The sequence below is a fragment of the Peromyscus leucopus genome, chromosome 20 (assembly GCF_004664715.2).
Source record: "Peromyscus leucopus breed LL Stock chromosome 20, UCI_PerLeu_2.1, whole genome shotgun sequence".
Lineage (NCBI taxonomy): Eukaryota > Metazoa > Chordata > Mammalia > Rodentia > Cricetidae > Peromyscus > Peromyscus leucopus.
In genome coordinates, this window is record NC_051080.1 from 33,812,033 (window position 1) to 33,825,839 (window position 13,807).

The following is a 13,807-nucleotide window of genomic DNA, read 5'->3' on the forward strand; positions in this document are numbered from 1 at the left end:
CCGTCCTCCCACAGGGTTTTCGGGACAGTCCCCATGTCTTTGGCCAAGCCCTGGTTCGGGATCTCTCCACCTTCGACTCTGGTCCTAGCACACTCCTCCAATACGTAGACGACCTCCTTCTCTGCAGTCCCACTCTGCCGCTGTCCCCACAGGCCACCTCTTCGCTCCTGAACTACCTCGGCGCCCTGGGATATGATGTTTCCCCATCGAAGGCCCAGCTGTGCTCCCCTACTGTGGTGTATTTGGGTGTTCAACTCAGCCCGGGTCGAAGACCCTCACCTCTGATGGTCCAAGCCCTGTGGGACTTACAGCCCCTGACCACAGCAGACCAGATTCTCTCATTTTGGGGCCTGATGGGATTCTCCCGTCACTGGGTCCCTGACTTTGCCATTCTAGCCAAGCCCCTATAGCAAGCAGCTAGAGAGACTCCCTAGGGGCTCCTCACCCACCTGGCAACCCTGCGCTGCCACTCCTCGTTACTGAGAGATGCCCTTCTAAGAGCCCCGCCCTTACTCTTCCAGACCCCTCCTGACCTTATCACCTTTATACCGATGAAAGGGTGGGGGAGTGGCCACTGGGGTTCTAGTCCAACCAGTCGGGCCTTTGAACCGGGCCGTGGCATTCTTGTCCCAACAACTGGACCCCACTGTCCATGGATGGCAGCCATGCTTGAGAGCCCTAGGGGCAGTGGCTGAACTCACAGGGCAGGCTCTCAAGACCACCCTGTTCCAGCCAATCAAGGTGTATCCACCCACCACCTCCCAGACCTTCTGAGTCACTTCTCTCTCCCCCTCCTTGGGCCCTCACGAGTCCAAGTCTTTCACTTACTGTTTCTAGAAAGACCTCAAATGACCGTGGCCTCCAGTCCTGCCCTAGACCCTGCAGTCCTCCTTCCTGTCCCTCCCCATCAGGTACTTCTTCTCACTCCTGCCCAGGAGCTGGGGAGGCCTTACACTCACCCTTGCCTGGTCTCCTAGACCAACTGCTCACAGACCCCCAACTCACCTGTTTGTTGATGGAAGTACTCTTACAGACAGATCAGGAAACCGCCGGGTGGCACACGCAGTGGTCACTTCCACTCAAACAGTTGAAGTGACCTGCCTGCCTATGGGAGCCTCTTCACAAAAGGCCGAATTAATCGCCTTGACTAGAGCACTCCAGATAGCCAAGGGTCAATGGGCTAACATGTATACTGACTCTAAATATGCCTTCTTATAGCCCATATCCATTCTGTCCTTTGGAGGGAAAGGGGCTTCTCACTACCAGGGGCACTCCTGTAGTTAATGAACCCCTTATAGCCAAGCTCTTGGAGGCCCTCCAGCTCCCTACAGAGGTAGCCATAATCCACCGGAGGAGACACCAGTCCTCCAAGGACCCAGTGGCCCTTAGGCAATGCCAAGGCTGACTTCGTAGCCCAGGGACTGGCCTCCAGCTTCTCCGGATCAACAGAACATATTTTGTTTTTGACACCCTCTTATCAGCCCTGTTATCAACCAGAGGAGAGGGACGAGCCCCCCCCCCCAAAAAAAAGGTGCCACACAGACAAAGGATGGATGGTTCTACTTCAGTAACCGCGTCATCCTCCCTCCCTCAGGACCAGCACTGTCCATCATTTCAGACATCCACCAGACCTTGCACACAGGTCCCAAAGCTTTGCTCCACTTCTTAGAGGCCCTCTTTGACTCCATGCATCTTCAAGCTCGTATTCCACAGGTCCTACTCCTCCTGCCAGCCTGCAGGGGGTCCTTCAGATATGTCAGCCCCTGCACCAGCTTTGAAGACACCGATTTGGGCGAAGATTGGCAGGCTGATTTCTCTCACGTGCCCACCCCATGTAAAAAAAACTATGGTTGACATCTTTACAGAATGGATAGACGCCTTCCCGGCCTTCAGGGAAACAGCAGCCCTGGTGGTCCCAGTCCTCCTAGATTTGGCCTGCCATAGACCATACAGATGGACAATGGGCCAGTCTTCGCTTCCAGGGTCATGGAGCTCTTGTCAGAAGCCCTCAAAGTCTCCTGGAAGCTCCACATTCCCTATCGCCCACAATCCTCGGGAAAGGTTGGGAGGGCCAATGGACTCACCAAACAATAGTTCACCAAGCTCTCCACTGAACTCAGGCTATCTTGGCCCTTCCTCTCTTCACCCCATTGCCCTTACCTGCCTCGGGGCTACCCCACACTCTCCTACAAGCCTGAGCCCCTTCGAGTTCCTTTATGAAGGCCCTTCCTCCTCAACCACTACTTCCCACCCCAAACTCCCCCACTGGCTGGGTACCTCCTCTTCCTGTCTCTTCTGAGGTCCCTTCTTCATTCATACGCAGACAGCTATCTCCATGCACCCGTACCAATGAACCCAACTGCCCCTGAGCCTGCCCCACCCTCCCCAGGGGACAGAGGACTCCTCAAACAGCTAGCTCCTAAGTCTCTCAAGGCCCGAGGGGCAGGACCTCATACTGTGATCCTCACCACCCCCTCAGTTGCCAAGCTCCTGTGACATCCATGTTGTTACCATCTCTCCAGGCCCAAGTGGGCACCTATTCAGGATACATGGTCTGTCCAGCCGCTGGGACCCTCCACCCTCCAGTTTTCCAAGATGACCCAATAAAGGGCCTATCTGCTCTTCTGCTCTCTACATTCATCTTTGCCGTACAACTAGGGCAGATGATAATGATCTATTTTTTTCCCCTAGAAACTTGCCTTCTTTGCTTCCTCAAGAAACAGACGCCTGAGGTCTGTCTCTAGGATGACAATTAACTGGATTCTCCTCCACTCACACCTCCTGCTGAATGTGAGTCTACCAATTCCCTACTCCTCTTCCCCATGTCACCCCATGCCCACAGGAAGTAGTCAGACTCGAACCAGCGTCCCTATACCCAAAGAGTCTGGAATGTTCTGGTGGAAGCTCCACCTCAGCCCCTGGCACCCTGGCACCCATAGACCCAAAGAGTCTGGAATGTTCTGGTGGAAGCTCCACCTCAGTCCCTGGCACCCTGGCACCCATAGACCCAAAGAGTCTGGAATGTTTTTGGTGGAAGCCCCACCTCTCTGCCCAGACCCTGCCCCCTCAGAAAGATCCGCCAAACATGGCTCCTCCCCTAGAGATGCTCAAGACCACTCCCACAGGGTATTTAAACTGCATCCCAGAAAACAGACACATGGTTTTTCAGTCTCTCGTCCGTGTCTCCTCTCTGAGGGGCTGGAGAATCACCAGGGAATGCTTTACCCATTAAACAGGGGATTTTTTTTTTTCTAATTCAGTCTGATTTGGATTGCTGCATTGGCACAGAGGCTTATCAGGGTGCAAAAGCTTTTCAATTATGACTACAAGTTTTTTTATGACTACCTTTGGCTATGACCACCTTGCAATCATGTCTTGGTTTCGGGTCATGACTAACTGGTTATGTTTATGTCCTACTCCTATAACCTAGCCTATTTTGCCCAACAAATCCATTTGGAAACCCCTTACCCCGAGCTATAAAAACCTTGTCTTCCTTACATTCAATGCTGACCTCTTGAACCTCACCTTAGGGGGAGGCAGCCCATTGTACATGAATAAAAAGCTTGCCTTCATTAGTTGCTTGCTTTAATTAATCTGGCCATGATGATTTGGGTCGGTCATCTTTCTCCTCCCATCTTTGGGATTAACACAAGTTTTATTTTAATGGGATGCACCAAAGAGTTGACCATCCACTGACTCCTAGGTCAAGGAGAGTAGTACTGAGTGTTTCTCAGGGCCCCTTTAAGGAATAAAATCACGAGTAGTTGCAAAGAAATTTATAGACGCAAGACAAAGAAGTACAGAAAAAACATTGCAAAAAATCAACAGTTATCATCAGGTGGTCACTGATTAGGGAGGGTCAGGATGTTCTCAAAAACAAGGTCATGGGTTGGGGCAGGTCTGGTTCTAGAAAACAGAAACTCAGCTCTTACAGCAAATGGAAACTTATTTTTAACAAAATAACAAAATGGCTTCTGCCTTCAAAATGGAGTCAGACAGGTTCCTCAACTCCGTGGCACCTCCCTGTGTATGAGCCTCCAGTCATCACCTCTGCCAGCCTTGCTACCCCCGCCCTGGTCCCCTTTAATTGATCTCAAATATCCATGGCCTCAGCTCCTCTTCACTGCTGCCCCGAGGCTTGCTTTCTTGATCGAAGTTAGAGGCTGAGGCTGTCTCCAGGGCCGTTATCAAAGAACACCTCACTTGAGTCTCTTGAGTTTCTGAGGGAAAAAAAAAAAACAAAGCCCAAGGTAAGTAGGATGTAATTGTGATGTCCCAGTCTTGTTGTTAAAAAAGAAGAGCCAGGATCAGTGCTGCAAAACACAATCCCAGCACTCATGAGACTGAGACAGGAGGACTCCTGTGAGTTCAAGGCCAGCTTGGGCTATAGTGAGTTAAAGGTCATCTTAGACTGTGTAAGTGAAGGCCTGTCTGAGGAAGAGGATGCAGGAAGAGGTGGGAGGAGGAAGACCACTAATCTTAGGAGAGCCCCAGGCCAGGTTTGGCTTCATGAGGCAGCTGCTTCCCAGCAGCCAGGTGTCAAGTGCCAGTATTTGCCATCCTAGGTCCACCACTACCTAGCGTTCAAGTTTGGGGCTCACTATGGATGACTTGGAATTTACTATGTACTCCAGGCTGGCCTTGAACTCACAAAGATTCACTTGCCTCTGCCTTCTGGGTGCTGGGATGGTACTTGGTGAGGGTTACCAAGCCCAGCTTACCACTTCTTAGCTTTGAGATCAGCTTTTTTTCTTTTCTCCATTTGACACAAGCTAGAGACCTGGGCAGAGGACCCTCAACTGAGAAAGTGCCTCCATCACACTGCCTGTAGGTAAGTGTGTGGGGTATTTTCAGATTAATGATTGATATGGGAGGATCCAGTTTACTGTGAGTGGTGCCACCCCTGGGACATGGTCCTGGGTGACACAAGGAAGCAAGGTGAGCAAGCCATGGAGAGGGAGAGAACCAGTGTTCCTCCATGACCTCTGCTCGAGTTCTTGCCTCCAAGTACCTACACTAAGCTCTTGCCTTGGCTTTCCTCAATGTTTCCTGTAGACCAAATAAACCCTTTCCTCGACAGGTTGCTATTATTGATCATGGTTTTTATCACAGCAATGGAAGCCTCACTAGGACAGACCTCTGGGGCTGCCATATGCCATGTGGTGAGAGACATTGCTGCGCACACACACACACACACACACACACACACACACACACACACAGGCTCCCTTAATCATGCTGTTCTACATGGCTCCACAGATCACAGTTTATGCCTCCCGGCCCCTTCCAAACCCTGGCCCTCACCTTCTTCAGGCTTTGGTAGCGACGGGTCTCGTCTGATAATACCCGATCCAGCACTTCAGCCCGCTCTCTTAACTCTTTTGCAAGCTCCGTTGGCGATCCAGCCTCCAGGTCCTTCCAATCCGCATAGAGAGAACGTATGTCTTTGGCAAGAAAGAAGGAGGTCAATACACCATTCTTCATGAGAGCACCTTTGGGTATTGCCAGGGCTGTGCCTTGAAAGGCCTTTTTCACCTGCCTGCTGCTTTGAGCTGAGACTTGGCCAGAAGTAAGGAGTTTCTTGGCAGCCGAGGTGAGATGCGGGTGTGTTTTGGAGAGCTTGAGGGCTCGGGCGTTCATTCCGAGAGTTTCCCAGGCGCGCCCACATTTGTAGACAATCCCACCAGTGGCCGTGACATAAGCCATCTTCTTCCCTCCGACATACTCCAAATCTTCCTCACTGGTAGGCATGATTTGGTTGGCCTCAGCTAGGGCTTCTCTCTTGCGAAAATTTTCCTTCACATCGGTCACAATATTGGTGACCCCAGCAACTACCCCTAAACCTGCCCCAGCAGCAGTGAACATCAGGCTTCCACCTACAGTTACTGGAGCAAGGGCCAAACCCATGAGACTCATGAATCCAGAGACGACTGATGCAGACTTAGACACCACGTTGGTCTTGGTGGCTTTTTGGTGGCTTTTGTCAATGCTGTCTGCAATGGCATAGAGTTTTCTGATGCGCTCTTCCGCATCCTTTTTCCGGCTAGGGAACTGTTTTAAAAACGCAAGTTCTTCATCTGTCAGGGCATCATCTTCAACCTCTACTTCTCCCTCATCAGTCGCGTGTCCACCCAGAGGACCACCATCCTCATCACTGTGGGTGAGGAAAAAAAGACTTGGCTTCAGCATCCCAGAGGAAGAAGCCCAAGTGGCCTCCCAGGTGGCCACTACTCCTAACTTTGAACCCTTCCCACATCTCCCTAAAAAGCCCCTGTGGGGGGATGGAGGGATGGCTCAATGGTTAAGGGCACTGGCTGCTCTTCCAGAGGTCCTGAGTTCAAATCCCAGCAACCACATGGTGACTCACAACCATCTCTAATGAGATCTGGTGCCCTCTTCTGGCCTGCAGGCATACGTGCAGGCAGAACACCATAATTAATAAACAAACAAACAAAAACAAATAAATCTTTAAAAAAAAAGCCCCTGTGGGCCACTGAGGGCGACCTTTGCGGGAAGTGACGGTATAATGAGGTGAAGAATCTCAGAAGAGGGACAGTTGGGCAGAGCACTGGGGGTGACCTCGGCCCTGTTCAAAGACATGGAGAAGACAGGACGGCCCTGAGGGACATTCCCAGCCCTGCTCTGAAGAACTGGAGTGCTGTCCTGGAGGAGGGGATGCCACTGTCCTGACCAAGAAAAGGGCACAGAAGGCAGAGGGGGAGGGGGGCAGGGGAAAGGAGGAGAAAGAGGAGGGAGGTGAGGAGGAGGAAGAGGAGAAAGAGACCATTTTGTGTAACACAGCTGCACTCTGACCATCTTGACTTTGGCTGCAGCAGCTGGGCCTTCACGTCTGCGCCACACTCTGAGAGGCCTGAGATGGATGGTGACTAGTGTCTGCACATCCTCCTTGGCCACCTCACTGGGTCCCTCGGCAGATGGGATGGATCTGCAAGGAAGTCCTTTCTTCCTTCATGTTACTGAAGGGAGGGTGAGGATCTTTGCCAGCCCAGTGGGGTTTGGCTTCCCCAGGGCCAGTATTGGGAAGGGCAAAGCTGCCCCCCAGGCCCCTTCCCATACTGTGTCCCTCATGTGACTCCTCAGGAGAGCAGAGGCTGGTGACACCATAGGAGCCCAGCCCAAAGGGGAAGGTGGAGCTGGGAACAGCAGGGGAGCAGAGAGGGAGAAACCCAATGCCCAAGGAGAAAAGGGGCCTCTCAGAGGAACCTGCTCCGTGAACCCTGCTGTTTCTCTCCTGTGTCAGCTGGAGTCAGGATTCCCCACCGACCACACCCTGTGCCCTGTCCAGGACCCTCACAGACACCAGAGTCCTCCAACACTGAAGTCCTGTAGATAAAACGGCACAGGATTTTTTACATATAAAGTCTACCCATAGCCTCTGTCCTTTTTTTTTTTTTTTTTTTTTTTTTTTTTGTTTTCTGTTCATTTGTTTTGGTTTGGTTTTGATTTTTGGTTTTTGAAGACAGGGTTTCTCTGGGTAGTCCTGGCTGTCATGGAACTCACCACGTGGACCAGGTTGGCCTAGAACTCGGAGATCTGACTGTCTCTGTCTCTCAAGTGCTGGGATTAAAGGTGTGCATTAACACTGTCCATCAGCCCCTGTCTGTTGAATAATCTAAGGAATCTAGAGTCTAGGCGATACAGTATCTTGTAGAACATAGATGCGGTATCATTATGGACTGACTTGAAAAAGAAAGTCTGTCCTTGTTAGTGAAGATGCAAGCATCACAGGCCTGACTACATGGCGTGCCATCTGAGGTGGGTTGACCCACAGACATAGATCTACAGTTACAGAGTGCACGTTACATGGCTATGATGTCTCGTTTCTTTTTTTTTCTTTTTAAAGATTTATTTATTTATTATGTATACAGCATGTATGACTGCAGGTGCACAAAAGAGGGCACCAGATCTCATTACAGATGGTTGTGAGCCACCATGTGGTTGCTGGGAATTGAACTCAGGACCTCTGGAAGAGCAGTCAGTGCTCTTTACCTCTGAGCCATCTCTCCAGCCCCTGATGTCTCATTTCTACATGGCTTTAGACAATGGACGCTGTAGCCTGCTATGGCCAGAACCCTCTGTGTTGGGCAGTCACATCCCCACATGGTATGAGCTCACACTTCAGCTCTGTGAAATTTCACCATCACTTGTTGCCTCCCACAAGCTGCTGCATGATGCTGGGGTCCAGCTGTGGACCTAGTGCATGACTGACCTTGAATTCACTGATGTTTTGGAAAGGGAATTTTTTCACTATATTAGTTCACATATTTTACTGTGTGGCATATGAGCCAAGAAGATTTCATTCTCTCTGGAACTTCCAACTGAGAAGCCTCAGAGTGGGGCAATGTCTGTCCTTGAGCCCAACATGGCACATCTGACTAAATTTTTACTTAACCCTCCAAAATATTATAGACAGCATCATGGAGTATTTTCTCCCCAAGCAAAAGGCACTTCCTTGGCATTATGGAGACTTTGGGAAGATAAGCCCCCCTTCCCACACAGCGATCCTGAAGTGGCGTGGTAGTTTGTATAAGAACAGCCTCTATAGGCTCATACATTTGAATGCTTACTTGCTAAGGAGTGGAACTGTTGAAAGGATCAGGAGGTGTGGCCTTGTTGGAGGAAGTGTGTCACTGGGGGTGGGCTTGGGGGTTTTAAAAGTCCACCCCATGCCTAGTCTCTCTCTCTCTCTCTCTCTCTCTCTCTCTCTCTCTCTCTCTCTCTCTGCCTGTCGATCAGGATTCAAAGCTCTCAGCCACTACCCCAGCACCACGGGTGCCAGCCATGCTCCCTGCCATGATGGTATGGACTAAGCTTTGAAACTGTGAGCAAGCCCCCAGTTGAATGCTTTCCTTTCTACGAGTTGTCTTGGTCATGATGTCTCTTCACAAGAATAGGACAGTGACCAGGACAAGTGGTTATTCTTGATTGAAAGGACACATGCTGCCCGAGAAACCCACCCTGGGTTACCTTTGCCAGCCAACATCAGCCTCATATTCCTTCTCCGCAGGATGGTTCATCTTTCGCATTAGCACCAAAGCCATGTCCTTATGGGTCAAGTTGTCTTCTAATTGGAAATATAGAAAGCAAATTTACTGCTAATATCATAAAACATTACAAAATTCAAGTGTGGAAGGATTTTTAAAATATGCAGAATTGAAATCATACCAAACCATGGTTTATACTAACTTAAATATCTGCAAACTACTGTTTTTTAAATTTTAATTAAGGTATAGCCTATATGTAGCTGCATACCCAGTGTAGCACTCAGCCCAATGAGTGTTAAGTATTTACATTGGAAGGCAGCCGAATTTGTCACCCCAAAATATGTTCCTTTGGCATTGGGATAATTGAGAACCAGAGAGTCATTTCCCCTTAAGATCCTGATGGGCTGCGGAGACCCAGGATGGCACCAAGCCCTCTGTAGACCACGTTACACTGAGGGATTAATGGGTAGGTAGCATATCAGAAACACTGGATAGAGAATTAAGTCATGTCACGGGAGGGGCAACTCACAACATTATACAGTTTAAAACTTATGCATGACTTCTTTCACTTTCCATTTAATATTCTTAGATTGCAGGAACTGAAACCTTAGAAAGCAGAACAGAGCTACTGTCCCCAACATTGTCACAGTCAAGACTCACGACTTCCTCTCAGCACTACCTCCCCCAGAGGGGCACCACACTCTGACTTCTAGAACCATTGATAAATTGGCTCATTCATTTTTTATGTGTATGTGAGTGCATATGTGTGCACATGTGTCTGCATGTGTATTTGTGTGTATAGGTCAGAGGACAATCTCAGGAGTTGTTCCCCAGGTGCTATTATTGTTTTTTTTTTTTTTTTGCTCTGTTTTGTTTTGTTTGCTTTTTTAAAACTTTATGTACATTGGTGTTTTGCCTGCATGTATGTCTGTGTGAGGACATTGGATCCCCTGAAACAGGAGTTATAGACAGCTGTGATCTGCCATGTGGCTGCTGGGAACTGAACCCAGGTCCTCTGGAAAAGCAGCCAGTGCTCTTAACCACTGAGCCATCTCTCCATCCTGCTGTTATTGCTTTTGAGGCAGTGTCTCTCACAGGCCAGTAGCTCTCTTAGCTGCCTTGGGCTGGCTGCCCAGTGAGCCAGGATCGTCCTGTCTCCTCCCTCCTTTTTGTGTAGCATGCTGCCGTGCCCGGCTTTCCTTTTTTTAACCTGGGCTCTGGAGATTGAAACCCCAGGTTGCACGGCAAGCCCTGTGTGGACTGAAGCACCACCCCAGTCCACGTGACTTCTGTCATTCACTAGAACCTCTGTGGAATCCACCATGTTGTCGACGGTATCTAAAGTTTAAAATCACTATGGCTAGGTAGGATTTCATGATACAAATACATTGCAAGGGGTTTCTCTGTTTTATTGATTGATGTGTTGGGGTTGTTTCTTACTGGCTATTGAGAACAAATGATAATAATGATTACAAGTTCATTTTCACAGAACAACACAACACTGATAAGGATTTTGTACAAATTGTATTTCCAAGGACATATTAACATTATGTTGGATTTTGTAATATATGTTCAGCAGAGAATTCATCCTTCTGGGCTGAACTCATGTGCTGGGCACCAACACACCAAACAAAAGCCTAAGCTGGGGTGGCCCATGCCTTGTTCCAGACCAAAGGGACACCAAAGGGTGTCTGTCACCCTCAGAGAAGTCAGGAGAGAGCTGGCACCCCATTGCCTGCAGGACAGTTTCAGCAAAGGTTCTCTCTGCCTAATCCTCACCAAAATCAATTAATTATTTGATATAAGTATATATAAATATATATGTATATATTAATTTATACATATATGTGGATGATTGGTGTGTGTGTATATTAATATACATACACATATAAATATATATGAGTAAATGAACTTGCGGTCACGTGAGGTCCCTGCTGCAGCAGGGCAGTAACTTTGACCTGACCACTGCTCCATGCTGTTCCCCCTCACCCCACCCTTCCAGGTCTGTGGACCCAGCCTGCCCACTCAGCTCACTGGAACCCTCTCTCCATTGTGAAGCATTACTCAGTTTTAGGAGTGAAAATGAGGTCAATCAATTCCTTAAAATTAAATGCATTTGGATTTTTATCCGACAGATTTTTACATTGATTACTTAATTTTGTGAGCATGGGGTCAGGAGGCACCTTTGTGCCTCTGTGTACTTGTGATGGGTGGGGACAACTTGTAGGATCTGATTCTCCCCTTCCCCTTCTGGGTCCTGGGGATCAAAGTCAGGTCATCAGGTTGGTGGCACACACCTTCACCTGCTGAGCCGTCTTACCAGCTCCGGGATATGCCCCTGCTGTGGCAAGAAATATATTTATGTCTTCTTCCCTGTTCTAGGCATAGCTAAGACCCTTGGCATTCCCACGAGACAGGGCCCTGGAGATGAAAAGACATAGCGGTCCTTTCAGTCATGGAGCTTCTGGAATGAGGTGACTGTGGAAAGCCCCTAAGGATCTGGGAGTGCTTACCAAGACAAACAACTATAATTAGATTTCCAAGAGGGAACAGGGGCTGGAGATCAGCTCAGCCACATGATAGAGGATGGCTTAACCACTCATCCATCCATACTGCGGCCTCTGTAAAACTCAAAAGGACCCTCAGGAAAGCCCAGGAAATCCCAAGACCCCAGGAACTCTGTGTCAGCCACCCTTGCCACTGTCAGAGACGAGATATCAGATCCAAGGTCTCCAGAGCCCTAGTCTGCAAGATCTTAGGAGCTCAAAGGCAGTGGGGGCACTGGCCAGTGTGGTGATTGGGGGGCACGGGCCAGTGTGGTGATTGGGGGGCATGGGCCAGTGTGGGGATAAAGGATGGGGTATGGGGCATGGGCCAGTGTGGTGATTGATGGGCACGGGCCAGTATGGTGATTGGGGGGCTTGGGCCAGTGTGGGGATAAAGGGCGGGGTGGGGGGCATGGGCCAGTGTGGGGATGATATTTTTCAGGATGTGGAGAAGAAACAGAAGGAGTCACAGGAAGAAAGACCTTGTTCTTGGAGCAAATGTTAGCATCTTGGGACAGGTTATGGAAACTCTTAGATTTTCCCCAGGGCCCATGAGGTGTGAGATCCAAGGACAACGTCAAGCCTGAGGTGTGGATGACTATTCAGCTGACCCCTGCACTGAGCAAAGGCTGAGGGGTATTTCTGTGTTGTGTGTTGAGGGAGGCTGGCTGCTGGTTGAGCTCCGGAGGCCGTTAGCCGTCCCACTGGTGTGAAGGAGGCAGGGGTGAGTGAGTGTCCAGCCAGAGCGGAGGAGGGAACTGGTAAAGGGGAGAAAGGCAGAGGACAAGGGGAGACTGAACCACCCAGTGTCACAGCTCAGCAGGAGGAGAGGGCAGAGATGAGGAGAGTGTGGCTGAGGAGAGTGTTCAAGTATGCTTGACAGGTCTCTGTGCCCCACACCCTGCACCCCCCCCACCCCCCCACACTGTTTTTGGTTAAACCCGGGGCTCTCACAGTCTAGCAAGCACTCTGCTACCAAGGCCACCCCAGCCCTCTGGATGTTTTTCAGTATCCAGCCTGATTACTACACCTCTGACCCATAATGGCCTTCCTCTACCCCAAGTTGACTGGAGGACCAGAACGTACCTTGGCAGATTCTGCTGTGGCGATGTCTGGAAGGACGGCCCTGCTCTCCTTCACAGTGCAAGTGACTGGGGTGCTCAGCAGGGAAGAGGTCTGTCTGTCCTCCCTGCAGAAGACAGACACTCTCAGCGATGTGAGTACAGTCCAGAGAGGTGGAATCAGAGACCTGTTATTTTCCCAGAAACTAACTTGCTGTTGGAAGTGTCTCTGTCTGGGGAACAGCTAGCTAGAGCAATCCTTGCTAAGGATCCATCGTCTCTGGACGTTTCATAATTAAACACAGGGTAACAAACACACCAAACTCAGTTCAAAGGAGAGAACTGGAGTACATAAGAATGCAAAGCCATGTGCCCCTCGCAAGTGGCAATCTGTTAGTCCATGTCTGCTCTTTTTCCTCAGCCAGTGCCTGGCCACTTGTTCCCTTGGTCTTCTTGCCCATCAGGGTCCCCAAAGCAGCCCCCACCTGCCCGCTGTCCCTCAGAGAGAGGATGAGCCCAGGCTCGACCCTTACCTCATCAAGAGCTCTCCAGTCAGTCCGGCAGGAACTGTGACCAGAGTCTGGGCTGAACAGGGCCGGTTTTTATTTACCAGTGGGCCAATGGGTGAATCATGGGGGCAGGAACAGGATTGTAAAATTGATACATATTTATCTCAGTAAAGCTCCAGCCCAGCTTGGAAGTCAAGTTCCCAGAAAAGGGACCTTGCTGAGAAGTGGCCTGCTTTCATGTTTCACTTTCCTATCTTCCTCCCATGTGCACAGTGTGGTGGGTGGGCAGAGGTGTCATGGCTCAGGTAAGAGTGTGTGCATGGGCCTGACCCTGAATTCCATCCCCGACCCTGCCAAAGAAGCCTTCGATCTTCCTTTGGCACCTGTGTCCAAGGTGCTGTCTTAGTTATGGTTTTGTTGCTGTGAAGAGACACAATGACCATGGAAACTCTCATAAAGAAAATACATTTCACTGGGGCTGCCTTACAGTTCAGAGGTTTAGTCCATTATCACGATGGCAGAAAACATGGGAGCAGGCAGACAAGGTGCTGGAGAGGGGCTGAGAGTTCTACATCTGGATCCACAGGCAGCAGGAAGGAAGAATGAGCCAATGGGTCTAGGCTGAGCTTCGGAAACCTCATCAACCCTCTACCCACCCCCACTGACACACTTCCTCCAATAAGGTC

General features: G+C 49.9%; 1 protein-coding gene across 1 annotated transcript; it reads right to left on the reverse strand.

Moving 5' to 3' along the window:
• Positions 1 to 3,787: 3,787 nt before the first annotated feature.
• Positions 3,788 to 12,747, reverse strand: LOC114694372 (apolipoprotein L6-like). Its single transcript, XM_028871291.2, has 4 exons — positions 12,638 to 12,747; positions 8,989 to 9,085; positions 5,305 to 6,154; positions 3,788 to 4,220 (listed from the first exon to the last, which is right to left on the reverse strand). The coding sequence occupies exons 2-4, from the start codon at positions 9,060 to 9,062 to the stop codon at positions 4,200 to 4,202; spliced, it is 945 nt and encodes a 314-aa protein (XP_028727124.2). The 5' UTR covers positions 9,063 to 9,085; positions 12,638 to 12,747; the 3' UTR covers positions 3,788 to 4,199.
• Between the last annotated feature and the right edge of the window lie 1,060 nt (positions 12,748 to 13,807).